Source organism: Onychomys torridus, chromosome 8 (assembly GCF_903995425.1).
Source record: "Onychomys torridus chromosome 8, mOncTor1.1, whole genome shotgun sequence".
Taxonomy (NCBI): domain Eukaryota; kingdom Metazoa; phylum Chordata; class Mammalia; order Rodentia; family Cricetidae; genus Onychomys; species Onychomys torridus.
In genome coordinates this window covers 30,933,970-30,954,344 of record NC_050450.1, presented here as the reverse complement: position 1 = coordinate 30,954,344, position 20,375 = coordinate 30,933,970, and the positions used below count along the sequence as shown (strand labels likewise).

General features: G+C 36.6%; 1 protein-coding gene across 4 annotated transcripts in view; it reads right to left on the bottom strand.

Moving 5' to 3' along the window:
- Positions 1-20,375, bottom strand: part of Gabrb2 (gamma-aminobutyric acid type A receptor subunit beta2) — a 224,499-nt gene that overhangs the window by 129,179 nt on the left and 74,945 nt on the right. For all 4 annotated transcript variants that reach the window (XM_036195349.1, XM_036195352.1, XM_036195350.1 and 1 more), the window contains exon 5: positions 13,848-14,068. In XM_036195349.1, coding sequence (XP_036051242.1) covers positions 13,848-14,068 — 221 coding nt within the window. The remainder of the gene's footprint in view (positions 1-13,847; positions 14,069-20,375) is intronic.

Here is a 20,375-nt window from a genome sequence, read left to right as displayed (position 1 = left end):
GCGCACCAAGTTATTTTTCTCTACTAAATCCATTTAAAGTACGAAGGATTCAGACTTAAGACTCAAACAGCCTTTGAAGCTGTATCTAGTATTGACATGTATAATGCTACTTTGAACAACTCACTGAATTTGCTTTAATATCCTTCTCTCTAAAAATAAAATGATTCATTGCTTCCAACCACACTCATATTAATTAAGTTGTATCATTTCCAATGAGGATCTGTTATGTGACATTTTGCTACCATTGTCTTTAGAGTATGGCTCTTACTATGCTCTTTCTCTTCATCTTAGTTATTTATTTTCTTCTCCTAGTAACTACCCCCCTCCTTTTTAAGTTACAGGCATTGAAGGGTTATTTTTCTTCATGTGTACCCAGTGCTGGCATAGGGTAGATACACAGTAAGTACTTGATCATATATTTCCCTCTCTTCATAATTCATTTCCCACTTACCATCATGGGTCACAAAATAATAGGTCAAAGTAAAATATTTGAAGCAATGCTAATAATAATTATTATCTTTAAAATCAATTTACTAAGTGCCAGGCAATTTGCTAAATGCTTTACAACTATTTATTCATTTAATTGTCTCAATAATCCTTCAAAGTAAGTATAATTAAATACATTTTACTGATAAGGAAACCAACATTCAATAGATGAAGCACAGCACATCTGTGGCTCAGAGTGGTCTCGAAGCAAGACAGTTGAGTACAAACCCATGCTCTTCACATTGCAATGCAACTCCAGCAGTGGATCTATGTAAACAACCAGATGCCTCTTAGTGTTGTGACATCTGAAGAACCTTTGTCTTGTTTGGTTTCCTTTAACTATCAGCCTATTACAATTCCTAAAATAAAAAGTCCTAATTTTTTCTTCTATTATTCCTAGTGGGAACAATCCAACATGGGATTAGTATCTTCCTGTAAGGATTTAATTGCCATTTAGCATTGTGCTTCCTTTTATTCTCTCGATAAGAGTACAGATAACGATAATGAGCTCCTTCCTTGAAGCAACAGAGCCTAAGCGTTTCATGTTATGGGGAATGAGATTTGAGTCATTAATTTATGACATTGGTTAAGTTTCCAACAAGAAGGCTTGCTTTGTGGCCTTCAAAATAAAGAAGTACAGAACAGCTAGAGCTTCCCTTATCCATTTAGCAAAACGACTGAGTTAAATATTTTCTTAAAGTCTTTAACTAATTTTGAAGGGGGAGTAATTTACACAGGTTGGGTAATTTTAAATTTTCTTTTGCCCCTTTCAAAGAGAAATAAGGCTCAAACAAACAGTTACCCCAGTGTTCTCTTGGGTTTTGCTCAATAGTCTGGTCCATAAATGAATCTTCCTAGTTGCCCAAAAGTTAGAGGTGATCATAGAGTCTGAAATCATTGCCCCTCCCCACCATTGTAAATATTTATGCTAAAGTTACTAGTGAGAATCTCAAACAAAAAATAGTGCTGTGCATCTTTGAAATAAAACTTTGCAAGTAATTTGGGTAAATTCTTCCTGAACTACAAATTAAGAAGAGGGACTTTTTAATGTAGCAGCAAAAATCTTTAATGTCCACTGGGAGATAGTGTGCTTAAAATGGGATAGAATACAATAAATGCCTAACATCTTTTCAGGTGTATTGTATTCTGTTAACTAAGAATGTTCACACAGGATGAAATGCAGAACATGCAAGTTCTACCACTGAATTTGTGTAAAATAGTGCTGTTTTCCCTCTGCAGCACATACATATACAATGTTATCCAGAGACATTTTCACAAACTTATTAACATGTTGGTAATGGACATCAATGCTTTTCCTCTTTACCATGTCAATGATTCTATCACATTCATCCTTGCGCCTGTCAAAGATCCCTGCCTTTTAGGGACAGCTAATTGGAATTCCCCAGGCTCTGATCATTTCTCTTTCCTGCAAGATTCCTTCACACCTCTGCTTTGTATCAGATCCAACAGTTAACACTGTGTAAAGCCATATTCAGCTTTCTTCCCACTGAAGACAGTGGACATAATGGTATCCAGGGACACACGTAGGTGAGAAGAAAGGAGACTTACTAACCACAAGGGTAAGATGAGCCAGAAACATTTAGAAAAAAAAGCAAGGTAGCTAGACTTGACTTTCCAGTTAAAATGTTTTCTATTTAAAACTTGCAGCAAAATGTTGCAAGAAAAATGTGCCCACACACCATCTCTACTTCTCAGTTTCAGAGTTCTGTAATTCTGGCTCTACTGGTATTGGTTTGGATTTAAATTATTTGGTAATGTTAGTGAGATAATGATGGTTCTAATTCACCAAATAATACCACTGCAACAACAGAACAGAGAACAATCCTTGAAGTGGAAGTTAGGTGTTTGGGAGAATACTGTGTTTTCCAAACTAACAACTGCTTCCACACACAATGGTAGGTAAGTTGTTGTCTTTTTAAATCTGCCTTTAAAAGGAAGGTGTCTTAGGGTACTACTGCTATGAGGAAACATCATGATCAAGGAAACTTCTGAAATTAAGTATTTAATTGGGGGTGTTCTTGAATGTTTTAGTGATTCAGCCTATTATAATCATGGTGGGAAGCATGGCAGCAGGAAGCTATGGTGTTGGAGAAGTAGGAGAGAGAGAGAGAGAGAGAGAGAGAGAGAGAGAGAGAGAGAGAGAGACTGAGCCTGCCATGAGACTTTAAAACATTAAAGCCCACGCCCAGTAACACACTTCCTCCAATAAAGCCATACCTCTTAATTCTCTCCCAAACAAATCTACCATCTGAGAACCAAGTATTGAAATATTCAAATATATGAAACTATGGGGACCATTCTCATTCAAACACCACAGAAAGTGAACTTACACATGCTATAAATTACTTCTAAATATATTTACTTTAAATTTAAGTAATTTTTACCTTATATGAAAATGATGAAGAAGAAATTTACTTTAAAAATTAGATGCAGTTCTTTAAAAAGCTGCCTCTAAAATGTTTCATGGCCTCCCCTGCATTTTTTCCCCATGAATCACAGGCAGGACTTTTTTTCCTGCTTAGAGGAATGATATTGTGTGGTGAGTTCTCCAATTCTGACCAAGAAGACTGATATTCTTAATAAAATCTCTTTTGTTCAGCCTGACAAAATACAATTACTCAATATCTGTATGAAAATTAATTAAACCAATTAGGAAATCCAAGCTAAAATTGATATATTAATGTTTAATAGACCATATTTCTATGTGTGATGACTATCTTGTACTAAAATTTGCATAGTAGAGGGAGCAGATGGTAATACTAAAACCCTACTTGCCTATGCTCATTACAGGATAACATCATCCTTTGCCATTTTCCCAATGACAGAGCCTTCCTACCCATCAGGGGGTGGTTGAATTACTGTTTCTGTTGCCTGCTGTATCTTCCTTTAAGAATGTGAAACTTTAATTAGGAGTGACAAGTTTCTGATCTAATGTTACATACAGGAGGTATATAGACATTCGAGGTCAAGCTGACCCCCACCTCTACACACACACAAACACAGACCAAGCCAGCACAGGAACCACTTTTAGATGAGCCAGCTACTACTAAAAACAAGAAGGCCATTCTTAATGTGAAACTGTCTTGAGAACCACAACAAAAACAGGCTTCAATATGTAATCTGAGCCATTTCTTTTCCAAGTGAGACTGAAAATGTGAACAGCACAGCTATATGATTGTAAATTATGCCATAAGCACTCTTCCCAGTTTCTCATTAAAGTACTAAACAGATTTGAAAGAACATCCCTATGTTTTATGGAAACAACTTCATTTTTCACCCTCCATCAAAACCACAAACCATATCTTGTAATGGGTAAGGAATACATCTTAAGCATATCCTATAATGGTTGAAAAATAAATGTCAGAAGTACTTTATTCACATGCAATCATGTTTATTATTATGAATTGTTGGGACACAGATCCTCAAGTTGTGTGTATAATATTAATATATTTTTCAGGAAACTATGTATGTACTTTTCTAAACTGAATACAGGTTAAAAGAAATAGAGAGCAAGGGGTAATTTTATTTCCTTAATTCTTTGTGGTAGTTTGCATGTAATTGGTTCCCATAAGCTCATTGGGAGTGGCACTATGAGGAGGTGTAGCCTTGTTGGAGGAAGTGTGTGACTGTGGAGGTAGGACTTGAGGTCTCATATATAATAGAACCATGCTCAGTGTCACAGTTCACTTCCTGTTGCCTCTGGATCAAGATGTATTAACTCTCAGCTCCTTTTCCCGCACCATGTCTGCCTGTATGCCACCATATCCAGCCATGGTGATAATGGAGTAAATCTCTGAACTATGAGACACCCAATTAAATATTTTCCTTTAGAAGAGTTGCCATGGTCATGGTATCTCTTCACAGCAATTTGAAATCCTAAGACTATAGTTTCCAAATATTCAAGAAGAAAAAAATCATAATTTATTTCTTTCTGCCATGCATTTAATATGACAGCATGCTTATAGGTAATGCTAATGAACTGGCATTAAATAATTTCAATGTTGATGCTAAGGCTAAGTTTTAATGAAAATGTAAGTTTTTAAAGATATCACCTGTTGATAACATGGATTGACTGCACTTTTGTAAGTCAGAATGAGATGTGTGTGTGTGTGTGTGTATGTGTGTGTGTGTGTGTATTGAACATTGCTACATGAAAATGAGATAGGATTTACAAGGATAGATGCCTCACATAGACAAAATTGCAGTACTACAGGCTTTGAGGAGCTAGAATAAGCATTCAGAAAACATTTAAATAAATGATTGAATGAATTATCAATTTTCAGAATGCAGACTGGCTTCCAGTTTAATTTTTCATTGGCCCTTTGAAATATACTAAGTATGCTGTTTTAAGAAAGTAAGAATATGTTGTATGTAGGTAACATTCTTTGTGGCCATAACAGCTAGAGGTAAAATCTGATTCCCACATGCTCAAACTTTAAAGACCAAGGAATAGAAATTTCATGTTCTTTTTCCATGAAGGGGTCTGAAATCATCTGACTGAGTGAATGATATTTTGAAATAGAACTTAGTTGATTCTGTTTGAATTTTTTTGCTTTATTTAACAAAAAGATACCGTTTTGTGTAGTAAAGGAATTTTTTATCCCACATCACTTCTGCAGTTGTGTTCCTACACTGAAAACATTCTTCCCATATTTGGCCACTTCTTTCAATAGAAATCCTTAAGGAATAAATAAAAAATACAATAAATATTTTACCTTGTCAAAATGGGATCACTGAGATATAAAATACAGCCCAGGGTAAAGGCAGAGGTTAGGTGAGGTCTTTCAGGATTTGATTCAACCATGAGTGCAGAACTCTTATGAATAGGATTGGTGACTTTGTAAAAGAGTCCCTAGACAGTTGAATTCTTATTTTAACATGTGAAGACACAGCAGGAAGGTGTCTTCTGTGAGCCAGAAAGAGACTCTCAACATAGAGACTATTGTGCTGATATCTTGATCTTTTGCAGTATCTAGAATTATGTGCAAAATTGTGTGTAGCTTATAAACCACCAAATATATGCAGTTTTGTTACAGAGTCAGAATTGAGTACACCAGAGAAACACTCTCTCTGATGACTTCATTATTCTTAAGCCACATGTTGCAATTTTATGGGGGAAAACAATATTCATACCTTATTTATTCCTATAACCCTCTTTCTATAAAGTTGCAATGATATGACTGATAAACATTATGAAAAGAAATGGCTTTATTTAAGAAGAATTAAGCAATGTTTGATTAAATCAGAGATTATAACTGCATTTTATAGATACTGTACTGGATTTGGGGCTATAGGGCAGTTTCTAAAGGCTGTCATAACCACATGGGTGTCAGGATAATCAGTTATCCCCTTTATCTAACTGTTAAGTACATAGCACTAGCTGCAGATAACTGGCTCCATCATATATTTGTTATCAACATTGAAAACTCTTTGAATTTTTATTAGAATTTCTTTTCTCATTCTAGATATGCTTGGCCTAATCCTTCCACATTATCTTCATTTCACTTTCTATTCTTGCCATTCTGAGTTTGAGACAAAGGACTTAGAATCTTACTTCACAGAATAATGTAAATAATACTGAGTCAAGTTCTAAAAATTTCCATCCATCCAATGCACCCACATATCCATTAAGTAATGCTGAATACTTAGCACTCAACTATTACTGTGTTACTCCAAACACATAATTTCATTTTCTAGTATGATGTTCAATTACAGATTATTTTACATTCATTGACCATTAATTGAGAGATGATTAGGCTGTAACAAAATTTGCATCTTCTAACTCATCCTCAGAGAATTTAATGATGGTTCAAAAGAAGCAAGTGACAAAATAAAAAAATCCAAAGCCTAAGTTGTATTATCACTACCCCTTGTGAAGAAAAGTTTGTATTGCCAAACTCTGTCCATTTAGATGTCAGCATAACATTCCAACTCTGTTCCAAGAGTTTTTTTTTTGTTTGTTTGTTTTGTTTTGTTTTGTTTTGTTTTTTGTTTTTGAGCTGAGGATCGAACCCAGGGCCTTGTGCTTGCTAGGCAAGCGCTCTACCACTGAGCTAAATCCCCAACCCAAGTTTTAAAAGATTATTAACCTGAAAAACAACGGGAAGAGACTGTGTGTTTGAAACCAGGCAGGCAGAGATTCAAAGTGAAACTGTTAGAACTCACCCTCACATGGGCCCCATATGTCTTCACCTCTATCTTCATATTCTGAACTCCCCAGGTTAAAAGTACCCTCAGCTTATTGCTGAGCAGGAGACATGCAATGCTCAATGATTGCTCACCAAACACAATCTATCACCATGGATAGATTGAAAGCTTTGGCTTTATACACTTAGAAGCAATTGGTATGCTCTTACAGGTGGAAAAGTTTACAAAGAAGACAGCAAGGTGTGAGCTGAGGTGCTTTCACACCATTCTCTGGATTATGCCATAGCTTTGTCATGAATTTTACCCGCTGAGCCACACAGCTTCTAAGAGGAGATGCCTTGTCTTCAACAATGGCCAGTAAAAGCTGTTCATATAAACATGGATCCTCGAGTTCTTAGAGATCAGAACCATCATTCCTTGCCTACAAGCCTCATAACTCTCTATGTGTGTTTCTGTGTACTATGTGTGCACATTTATGCACACATGTGTGCATTAATGTAGAAGCCACAGGAGGTTTTGGAGCATCCCGCCCTATCAATCTCTGCCTTATTCAGTCTAGAAAGGGTCCTGACTCAACCTAGAGTTAGGCTGGAAGCTAGTAAGCTGAGGCAAGCCTCCCATCTTTGCATTCACAGCACTTGTGCTATAGACCCCAAGTGGTCACCCCTGGCTTTTTTCTTTGATGCTGAAATCAAAATTCAGATCCTCTTCCACAGCAAGTCTTCTGCAGACTCTCCAGGCCCTAAGCTCTTAATTCTTATCTTTATAATTTATTTTATTTTTAATTATGCTTAAATTTTTTTAATATTATATTATAATTACTACATCATTTACTCCTTCCCTTTTTTCCCTCAATTTGGACTCATATTTTTTTAGATAGTAAAACAACAGTGCCATAGCCTCTGGAACATATTTTTTAATTGTTATTGGGGTTTTTAGTTGTTGTTATTTCTCTTCTGTTTTGGTTTTCAAATTTCATGATGAATGTTTTCAAACATGCTGTCAGCTTGAAAGAATGACATCATTAGTACCCACCCACCATTAAATTCAACAGGCATGGTATTCTATCATACCATCGTCTCCATCATTGTTATGTTTTAATACCTGAAAGTTTCACTGAATGGTACTTTATGACAGTCCACTCAAGTACTATGTATTTTAGTCTCTTCTTCCTTGTCTGTCAAGAGGAGTAGACTGCAGAGTCTGGTGTGTGCTCTTTGTTTATGCCACAAACATTCAGTTTAAAGTCTTTGATTAGCAAATTAGTGGTTGTTGTTTTGATTATGAAACTATCTAGTTCTCAGTCTTCTACATCCAGGTTGAATGATTGCCTTTCAGTTTTCATTATTCACACTGATAGACTTTACAATTACTGACTTATTTGCAATGACTTTGTCTGTCCCCAAGGAACACACACACACACACACACACAGACAGACACACACACACACAGAGAGAGAGAGAGAGAGAGAGAGAGAGAGAGAGAGAGACCTCATCCTTTTAACTAGAACTCCCTATATACCTTAGGATCTCAAGATGACCTTCCATAGAAACTTCTTGCCCTCTGTTTCTCAGAGATTTATTTTATCATTCAAGAGAAAAGTCTCTGGCTACAGCTCTACTGAGAGCTGTTTTCAAAAAGCTTTTCTGATCATCCATTCTTTCAAGATTCTCTCAGGGCTTTTCTGGTTATAGGATGGAAGAGTAATATTTCTACATTAAGACAAGTAAAATCTTGGGGTACAGTTGCTATTTAAATGTCTATAGGTTCCTTTGTTTTTTCCATATAACATGGAGAAAATAGTGAGACTAAAGAAATATTAACAAAGAAAATATATGCAGACTCTGCCATACTACATGAGAAATTTTTCCATGAGCCCTTGCTACTTTCAATAATATTCTAATTGTATGTAATGTTTCAGTGTTTCTTCTATCTCACATTGATGCTAAATAAAATTCTTTCTAGACTACCAGCAATGGCAAATAACAAGATTGGTGATAGATGAGTAGGAAGAGGGGTTGTACATTTGCAATTAATACTGTCAGTGGTCATTTTAACTAAATTTCTCTTTTCTATTGCAAATAAGCCTCCTGGAGACAAGAAAGGAGTATCAGGTATGCACTGGTTTTCAGTGGAAAGTGTTCTACGTTTCTATAAAATTTACTAGGACTACTTAAAAATGCATTTTAAAATCTTTCAATTAATTTCATCTGCTTTCAATTAATTTCAACATCACAACTGAGGGAACAATCACAATTAATGAGACTGCTTTGCACAGAAGTGCTAGTTTTATGAATGTCACAGGTGCTCAAGAAATTGTTTATTGTGTCAAGAGCCTGTGTTGGAAGTGGAAATGGAAAAATAATGATATTCTACTCAGAGTAGTTCAGAATTCTCTGCTAGCATCCATCTCAAAGATGTGGAGACTCCAAACCATTTGCCTCTAGGTGCATACTTCTGCCAATCCATTGTCAGTCAGTATAGACACATAAGGAGTTCCAGGAACCGCTGCCTCGGGCATGTGTATCTGCCTCCTTGATAGCACAGATATGTAACCCTCGGCCTCAGAGGTACACATTCTCACCATGCCTGCACGTGGTCCTAATAAGTAAGTAGTTCTTCTACACCTTGCCTCTTGTGCAGTCTTCCAGTGTCCCATAGCACCAGGCCTAAACAGGTAAGAAAACTACAGTCTCTTGTCTCTGGGGCATACTTTAACTGCTCAGCAAGTTCAATGAAGCCAGGCAAGGGAAAGACTAATAAAGCCATAGGATTGTGAGCCACTTCCCCTTCCCAAAGCGTGCTCTTCTTCCCTGAGCACCACAGGTACAGAGGACATGATCCATTTGTGTCTTCACATATGCATAACACTCTTCAAACACCCTGACTTGTGAATTTAGAGGTCATGGGATCTCTCAACAAAGCCGCTATCTCAACAAAGCCGCAATCACCTTCATCTACCCCATCCATGGTCAATGCCAAGTTCCTCCACAACTGAAATTTAAGCAATACTGAGCACAGCCAAGACTCATGAAGCAGAGATGAGGCTAACACCACACACTCACTCAACTCCGCTGTGATAAAACGTCTCCACTCACTCCAGGTTGGCAAATCCCAATGTATAAACATTAATGACTAGAAAAGCCAAGACAAAATATCTCCTCCAATAATTAACAGTCACTTTGTGATGGCTGCCAATGATGGTGACTTAGATAAAATCCTAGACAAAAATTAAAAAAAACAATTATAATCAATATGTTCAAAAATTTCAGAGTGAATACAAATAAACTCATGAATGAATTAAAACAGGACACACATGATCTCCAGAGTCAATTCCAAGAGAACACAATCAGTTGAATAAACTAAGACAATCAGTTCAATATTGAAAATAGAATTCATCAAATATGTAGAAATACCAAATAAAATGCAAACTGAAATGATATCAGAAATGAAAAATTCAGTAAGTCAATAAAATCCTGGGTGGAAAGCTTCAACAGTGGACAAATCTTATAGTAGTCAAAACATCAGAACTTGAGGATAATACATAGGATCATTCCATTGAAGTTAATGACATCTTTTTAAAAATATATGGATGGAATGCAAAAGGTAAGTAGGACTCTATGAAAAAACAACATTTAGTAATTATAGGCATAAAGGAAGGGGAAGAGTCCTATATCAAAAGCATAGAGAGTATTTTCAATAAAATCCTAGAGGAAAATTTCTCAAGCTCTGGAAAAGGATGCCCTTCCAGGTATAAAAGGCATAGAGAACATCAAATGGATGGAAAAGAAGAGAAACATTCCATGTCGTATTATTGCTAGAAAACCATAAAGAATGAATAAAAAGATCCTGAAAACTTCAAGAGATAAGGCTTAAGTCATACATAAAGATAGTTCCATCAGAATACCAGTTCACGTCTCAAAGGAAAACTAAATGCTAGGAGCACTTGGAGCAACGAATTACTTCAAGTCCTAAAAGACTTGAATATTACCATCATATGAAAATTATCTGCCCTAATGCCAGTAAACTGAAGAGAATGATAAACATTCTTGGATGAAGAACAATAGAAAATAATAAAACTGTGTGCATGGAAATGCATGATGTATATATGTGTATGTGTATGATATATGTGTGCTTGAGTGTTTGTATGTGTTGGGATAGATGATTGTCCCACAGCATGGATAGGTAGTCACAGGACAACTTTGGGTATCAGTTCTGACCTTCTACCTTATTTGAGACAGGGTCTCTTTGCTGTGACTCCCTGATCTCTAAGGCTTTCACCTCTGTTGTTTGGCCCTGTGTTCTTTATTTAATAATACTGCTTAGAAATTCGTCTACATCTTTTTGCTGTTCACTGCTTCATACACCAAGTTATTTGGACTGAGCATTTCCAGGCATTCTTCTGTCTCTATATCTCATCTCACTATACAAGCTCTGAATTACAGATAGATACTGTAATTTTAGACTATGCCCAGGTTTGGGTTCTAGACATTTGTATGTAGGCAAATATATTACGTTCTGATCCATTCATCACTTTTTTTTCTTCCTATGTAGTCAACACAAATTCTACTGATTTCTTATTGGTTATTACTTCTTGATCACATCCAGTATGTGTCCAAACTTTCTACCAAGTACACTGAAAAATCAATATTACTAGCTTGCAGTGCTCCATGAATGATTCTCTTAATTTTTCTCGTCAATCTACAAGAAGCTTCCATGACCATTTTCAGCTTCATGCAAAAAGTGTTTCAGAAACTCATCAATTGCAGCTTCAATGAATGATATTTCATATATCAACAGTAATGAAGTATTTCCATGTCTGGACAGTGTTTAGATAATTTCCATCAACTACCAGGTAAATGTGTATTCCTTGACCAGTTTACTCATGCTGTGACCAAGAATATGAGATATAAAAGTAGTGGTAAAGATAAGAGTAGAGCTTGAACACAATTGTCTACATAGCAAACATGCAGGAAAGCCAGATGCACTGCTTATTATTAATAGGACTTTAGCTTTTCTTCCTGCAGGTAAGTTTTCATTTTGGAAATAAAGCAATAGAGAAAACCCTCTGCAGAAAAAATAATGGCTGCCACCCTGGCTTTTTGATTACATTGCCAGGACACAGAATATGATCTCTCTGTGCTTTTCAAAGACTTAGATACTTTACTCTGGGCACATGGCCTGATTATGATATTCACCTCCATGATGCTGCATGGTACTAAGGTTAATCTTCCATTCCTATGTCGTGATAATATATCCTTTGCACTTCTATGATTTGGGGCTTTTCAGGGTACTTTCCTGTCAAAGAACTAGGTTTCATGGCAACTGAACACTGGTTTTGGAGTACATTTATTCTCTTTAATCAATATTTCCAATTTTTCTAGAAACAGAACAGCAGTCTTGAAGCACACAGGTGTATCCTCTCCAGCAACTGTCTTAGTGTCTCAGTCAGACCTACCACTAAACCTTTATAAGTCCCTATTAGTTGCAGTACATGGTTTGGTATCACTCCTTTCAGTACCCTTTGATGAAGTCATCACACAGGGTCAATATGGCTCACACAGCACATTGCTGTAAGATGGGATGTATTTCATGTTCATGTCTTCCAGCCATAACTGGGAAAAACTAGGATGCCATTCTTATTTTAACTAATATTTATCACTTACAGTGGCTGTAACTCTTCCAGTCTTAGGTGCAACAACAAAACTAATAAGAATTTATTTTTCCTACTTTGCAATGTCATTAACAAAAGATTTATTCTACTTTCAGATGTTAGCAACCTGAGCATATTAGTTTTCTTTCCTTATAAATTGAATAAAATGTACCTATTTGTTAAAACTGATATCTCCACAGTTTCTTTCTGGTCTATCTAAATTGCCAGTCCCCTACTCCTGTGCTTCAGGGCTGTTATTAAGAAAAAATAAAGAATACTTGAACACAGGTACTGTAATTCCATGACAACTGACCTGACAGCCAAGATGGTGACAAAGGCACTAATGGTGAGCTGTAGCATGAATTTGTGGGGAAAACAGTGTCTTGTTTCTCAGGTAGGGCTGGAGAGTTCCGCAAATAGATTTTATTATGCTAGTCATAATAATGCATAACTCAAATGTTGCATTTCATTTCTGATCATTTCCACTCACTGTGTACATACCACAACTGTTGTGGATTATGAAAACCAAGAAAAGTAAGATGCAGATAGGGTGCCGGGTGGTGACTGTTTGATGTGTGGAAAGCCCTTAGCTCAATGTGTAACCCCTGAGAAGGGTTCAATTGATGGATATTACTGTTGACACTATCATCACTATTATCATAGGATGGTCACATGTTTATGCAAAATAACAGAGGCAATTGAAAAGGATGGCATTTACAATCATTTCCCTCTCTCATGCAAAAGTGTTTATATTGTAGTATTTTCAGCATAGAAATATTTTATGCAAAATAATAGATCAGAGGCAATTGAAAATGCTGACATTTATAGTGGTTCCCTTCTACCGTGCAAAGAAAATGTTTATATTGAAATCATTTCAGAATATATATATATATATATATATATATATATATATATATATTTTTTTTTTTTTTTTTTTTTTTTTTGAGAACACCATCTATTGGTTTAATTGAAGTTAAACTAGTTTTCTTCCAAATAGCCTGGTACTGAAATGCTTTCCTGGAGGTACATTTACGAGCATAAATTAAACATTAATAAACATGAGATGATATTTATATGTAAGTTGATTGCTCTTTGAGGGATAAGAGGGCATGATACTCATCTCTGTCACTAGAAGACCATGACCCAGTTCAGCAGCTTGGGAACATCTGCCATGTACAATCATTCAGCATTCAGGGTTTTCTGTTTTCCAATTTTAAAGAAACTCTATGCTTTAGCTATTTTGATATTATTTATCCGTATTCCTTAAAGAAAGTGGCTTTAGCATCAGCATCTGATACAGGGAGATAATTCAGAAGAAGAAGAAAAAAAAGTAACAACAACTTAGTCTTAGCTGGAGCTAAGTCCTTTGTACACATGTTTTCCTAAGCTCTCAGATATCTCACTGATAGAAGGTTTAATTCTCTTTCCACAGAACTGCAGAAGGAATACAGAAAACAGTACAATATTTACTCTGACAACAGGCAATTGAGTTTTCTTTTTTCCAGGAAAATTTAAATTTTAAAGATCCACACTACAGACCTGAGGCCATATAGGACTGTGCCATCTGGATGCAGTCGGATCATACGGTTTTTGACAGTTACTCCATGTACAAAAGACTTCTTATCGTTCAGGAAGTAGGTGTCAGGCACCCAGAGCTGGTCTGCCACTCGATTGTCCAAAGTCAAGTTCAAAGGTATTACATTGTAGGACAGCCTCTTATCTCTCCAGGCTTGCTGAAAATACATGGTCAAGGTATAGTCCTGTGGATGTAAGAAGAAATACAGTTACTTTGTATCATAACAGACTTGTGGAATGTATTAATTGATTTAACTCATTCTTTGAAAGCACTTACTATATGACATGCATCTAACATAGCAGTAGGTACTATGAATATAAGGTGAAGAAAATACGCCTACACAAAATGTGTTATATGTTACAGGAAGATAGATATCAACAAATAATTACAGAACTGCTTTTTTTGTCCTTTACAAAGGAGAGTGCATAAGGTTGTTTTAGGTAAGATATAAAAAACAATTTTAAAAGAAAAGATAAGCACTTGTTTTCTTCTGTACTAAAATAATTAACTAGCATATCAAATCTAAGATTTCATGCATTGATTCATTCAACAAATATTAAATTCATTCCTGGTATGTGGCTGTCATTGCTAAGGGGTAGGTCAATCTCAGGGAATTTATAAACAAAGCATAGATAATGCTGTAGTCCATCAAACAAATAAAGTAAAATTAAAGACATTTGTCTGAGATGGTGTGGAGAAAATCCTCTCTAAGGAGCTGAGATGGTGTAGAGACCAGGTAAGCCCAAACAACTAGCTCTTAGAAGAACATTCTCAACACAGGACAGTCTTCAAAGGCCCTGAGGTTGGAGTGGAATTGCTATGGTTAGTGAACAGAGGAAAGAGACTCACAGAAGAGAGCAGGGGCACATAGGAAGAGTGGGAATAGAACAATTTCATAAGATTTACCATTCAGAAGAGGATAGATATTTATAATACTCAGCTATAAAATGACAACAAATGCTGGTGAAGATACAGAGGAAGAGGAACCCTATTAATTTTGGAAGAACTGTGAACTAGTGCAGACACTGTAGAAGTCAATATAGACAACTTTTTTCAAAAATCAAAAAATATAATTACCATATGACCCAGGTTCTGACTTATGATAATACTAAAAGTATTTTCAGTCCTTCCACAGAGATACCTGCACATTGATATTGATTTGGCATTGTGGACTGTAGTAAAGAAATCAAACTAGCATAGATGACCATAAACTAATGAATGAAAAAAATGTAGTGCATATGAACAGTGAGATTTTACAGGCTTGAAGGTGTAGCACACATCCTAATTGGTCCTAGTAATTGTGAAAGCTTAAAGATCAGAGAAGCAGCAGAGCAGCCAGGCACTAGTTCTTACCTCTACAAAACCCTCAGACCAAAAGGAACCGAACTCCTGTCTCCTCCCACCTTATATTCCTTTTTCTGCCCAGCCATATCACTTCCTGTCTCAACCTTTCTAGAGCTGAGATTAAAGGCATGAGATCTCAAGTGCTGGGATCAAAGGTGTATGTCACCAATGCCTGGCTCTGTTTCTCTTTTAGACTGGATCATTCTTTTATTTAAATTTTTGTTTTATTAAGAGATTTTTCTAATCATTTCACATATCAACCATGGATTCCCCTGTCCACCCTCCTCCCACCCCCAAGCCTTCCCCTCCAATCCACTCCCTATTTGCACTTCCTCCAAGGCAAGGGCTCCCCTGGGGAGTCAGCAGAGCCTGGTACATTCAGCTGAGGCAGGTCCAAGCTCCTCCTCCCTGCACCAAGGCTGAGCAAAGTGTCCCAGCATAGGCACTAGGTTCCAAAAAGTCTGTTCTTGCACTAAGGACAAGTCCCAGTCTCACTGCCTTGAGGCCCCCTAAATAGTTCAAACTAAAGAACTGTCACACTTATCCAAAAGAGCCTAGTCCAGTATCATGGGGGCTAGTCAGCTATTGGTTCATAATTCATGTGTTCCCACTAGTCTGGCTAGTTGCCTCTGTACTTTTTCTGATCATGGTCTCAATATCTCTTGCTTATCTAATCCTTCCTCTATCTTGTCAAATGGACTCCTGGAGCTCCACCTGGGGCTTGGCCGTAGATCTCTGCATCTGCTTCCATCAGTCATTGAATGAGGGTTCTATCATGACAGTTAGCGTGTTCAGCCATCAGATCACCAGAGTAGGTCAGCTCAGGCACCTTCTCAAACATTGCCAGTAGTCTATAGTGGAGTCATCTTTGTAGATTCCTGGGGACCTCTCTAGCATTCTGCTTTTTCCTATTCCTATGGTGTTTTCATTTATCATGGTATCTCTTTCATTGTTTTCCCACTCTATTCCTAACCCAGGTAGGACCTGCCACTCCCCTAAGCTCTCTTTCCCCTGACACTTGCCCTCCATTACCCCCCCCCCCATTCCCAGGTTGCTCATGTAGATCTCATCCATTTCTCCATTGCTGGGTGATCCCTGTGTCTTTCCTAGGGTCCTCTTGACTAGCTAGCCTCCTTGGAGCTGTGAGTTGCAGTCTGGTTATCCTTTGCTTTACATCTAGTATCCATTCATAAGTGAGTACATACCATGTTTGTCTTTCTGAGTCTGGGTTACCTCACTCAGGATGATATTTTCTAGTTCTATCTATTTGCCTGCAAACCTCATGATGTCATTGTTTTTCTCTGCTGAGTAATACTCCATTGTGTATATGTACCACATTTTCTTTATCCATTCTACAGTTAAAGGGCATCTAGGTTGTTTCCAGGTTCTGGCTATTACAAATAATGCTGCTATGTACATAGTTGAGCATGTGTCCTTGTGATATGATTGAACATTCCTTGGGTATATGCCCAAGAGTGGTATAGCTGAGGGAGATTGATTCCCAATTTTCTAAGAAACCGCCATACTGATTTCCAAAGTGGCTGTACAAGTTTGCATTCCCACCAAAAGTGGAGGAGTGTTCCCCTTGCTCCACATCCTCTCCAACATAAGCTGTTTTCAGTGTTTTTGATCTTAGCCATTTTGACAGGTGTAAGATGGTATCTCAGAGTTGTTTTGATTTGCATTTCCCTGATGACTAAGGATATTGAGCAATTTCTTAAATGTCTTTCAGCCATTTGAAATTCTTCTGTTCATAATTCTCTCTTTAGCTCTATAGCCCAAAATGGATCAGGGTGGCCTTGAACTCACAGAGATCCCTCTGCCTCTACCTTCCTAGCACTGGGATTAAAGGTGTGTGGCCTTTATGGCTAATTAGTGGAATAGTTCTACCTCACTCTGATCTTCACAGGCAAGCTTTCTTTGTTAGATCACAAACAAAATATCACCATATGAAGGAAAAAGTCATATTAACAGGAAAAATGATGGCACTGTAAATTGTTAACAGAAAGAAGACAGACTTTGAGAAACGAATTCTTCATGTTTTCTTTTACACATGGATCTGAGACACACACAAACATAAACACACACACACACACACACACACACACACACACACACACACACAAGTGCATGTGTGCATCAGGGTCATGAAACTGGGAATGAGACACAGAGAAGAAAGAGACCAGCCAGAGAATGTAAAGGACTAGGAGATGGAAGTAGAGGAAGAGAAACGAGAGCTGGTTATCAGGTACACATTTATGACTTCTTTTTGCCTGAGTTGATTAAATAAAAATGGAGCTTTTAATATATGCCCAATCTATTTAGGACTATTATGGAAATTAAATAAATAATGCAAATGCAATTTGTGAACCACAAAAGCCAATATATTATGAATAAAGCATTTACATATATATTGTGACATGCTTGATCCATTACAAGCCAAAGGAATTGCTCTCTCCCATTCATTTGAATAACTAACCTGGGGACCAAATATTCATTTGAGAAAAGATAATTACAAATCTATTTTAAAATTAATTCACAATGACCTACTTGAGGGCTTTTAAAAAAATGAGAGTCATGTCTTAATCATTCTAGAAGCCTGAGAGGGTAGATCAACACCAGGGCACAAATAGTGAATGTGCTGTAAATTGTGCCTCTGGGATCTCTGCCCAGAGTTGGATAATTTTGTATATAAGGAATGCTATTCAGTCTTCACAATGCCCCAAGTTTTTCCAAACTTGGTTGGGATTTATGTATTCTGATTCAGTGCCTCACATGATATTCTATGCTACAAACATTTATAAGAAAAATAAAAAGAATGTATTCAATAAAAGTTTAAATATGTCTCTGGGTGTGCTCACTTTGTCCTCATCAAGAAGTTACTTCATCAAACAACATTTAAATTTAGCATCAGACTTCTATTTTACCAATAGTGATATAGCTATTATTCTAAAGTCATTTCAGACATTTGTAGATGAAATTCAGTTCAATGGATCGCTTTGAGCATCACTCTGACCTGTTCTGCAAATTTCTAGTTCAGTAAAGAATTAGTATGAAAGTCCTTAGTAGAATTCAGTGTCTTAATAGAAACAGCATTGGAAACTCAGGAAGCACAAAGCCACAAACAAGAGCAGGACCCTGAATAGTTTTTCTAAGTCTGTGTTACAAATACCTGAAAACCAGGACATAAAAAATAAATTGGTAATTAATATTAAGAATGAGGAAAAACCCTTAGTGATTTATAATTCTTGAGATAAAATGAAAATGTTGATTACTGATCCTATTAAAAAGTCAAAGCTACTTACATTGCCTTTAATAATAAGCTTTCTTTATATTAAACACAATTTTAAAGAGATGGATTTTATAAGTTAGCTGATACATATTTGAATACATGAAATTAAATTCTCTTTTGGTCCAAATAAATGGTAATGTTGTGATTCTATGTTATATGATAACTCCTGTTATTTGTCAGCAAGGCATTTCCTGCTAAGAAGTACTCCCATACAGAACCTGAACATTGTGTAGACTAGAGTATCAGCTTTCATTTCATTTATCTCAAAATTACACACCATGGCACTGTCAAGAAAGGAAGAATTTTTACACATGAGGAAAGAATGTTCCTATAGTCTATCTTTCCCGAATCCACGTGTTTATCTTAGATAAATCTATTCAACTTTTGTATTGATGTTATATCCTTTAGAATTTAATCATGAGGAGCTGTCTCAAAGTTGCTGTCTTCAAACTAGAAATTATCAGCCTGACCTCAATCCAGATCATCAGCCTGAAAGATAGATTTAGAACATCAAAACTAAAATCAATTCTTTTTCAGTACTGTGCAAACTGAAGTAAGTCCACTGTAGGCTGTATGTCCCACTAACTGCAAACAAAACATAAATCTAGAAAGAATATGAAAGCAGTTATCTGATGATTATTTAAAGCTAAACATAGTAGATGGATAAGAAAAGGAATCCAATGTGAAGTAAGACCAGTCCAAGAGTGATATTATTATTTTAATTTTGTGTCTTCCTTTTTTTTATTTATTTAACTAACACACATGACTGCAAGGGTAAATGTTATTAAGCTGTCATTTTCACTGAAATTAATCTATAGATATGACTCAACAGCAACATTAATCATGTCTTCTCCTTATGGGGGTCATTTTTGTTAATAGTAATATGGTGCTGAAATTCATATGCCAAACAAATGAGAATAGTCAAAAATAGCTAGGCATCATGGTGCTAGCCTTTAATCCCAGAACTCTGGTGGTAAAGGCAGCAGATTGTAGCATGAATCTTAAAAGTACTTGTTAATAAAATCAAACCTGAGGCCAGCTATTGGGGTGAATGCTGGAAGATCAGAGAGACAGAACAAGCCACAGCTACCTCACCTTGCTAGTTCCTCAGCTGGTCTTGTTTCTTCAGACTGGATGCCTCTGAGTCCTCATCCAGAATGGATCTCAGCTGAACTGTGCTGCTCCAAAGCCTAAAAGCTTAACCAGCCAAATGCTTCTAGTTTCTTGTTTTCACACTTTATATATCTTTCTAGTTTCTGCCATCACTCCCTGGGATTAAAGGCTGGATTTCTGGGATTAAAGGCGTATGTAACCATGCCTGGCTGTTTCTAATGTGGCCTTGAACTCAGAGATTCAGAGGTATTTCTGTCTCTGAAATGCTAGGATTAAAGGCGTGTGCTACCACTGCCTATCCTCATGTTTAATATTGTGGCCGTCCTATTCTCTGACCCCAGATAAGTTTATTTTGGGGAACACACAATATTTCAGGGAACACAATGCCACCACAGCAGATCTCTGTGATTTTGAGGCCATTTGGTACAGTGTGAGTTCCAGTATGGCCAGGGCTATTACACAAAGAAACCTTGCCTCGAAAAGCAATACAAAACAAAACAAACATCAAACAGACTAGTCAAAATGATTTGGAAAGGAAAGAACAATTGAAGAACACAGAATGGGTCTTAAGTAGATTCAGATATGTGGTGATAGTTATAGAAACATAGATCAGTAAAACTTAAGAGCCTAAAAATAACTACACACACACACACCTGTATGTTTACTTGATTTTTCAACAAAGGAACTGAGGCGATCAATTGGAGAATGCATAATCTTTTCAGCACCTGTCCAATTAAACTGG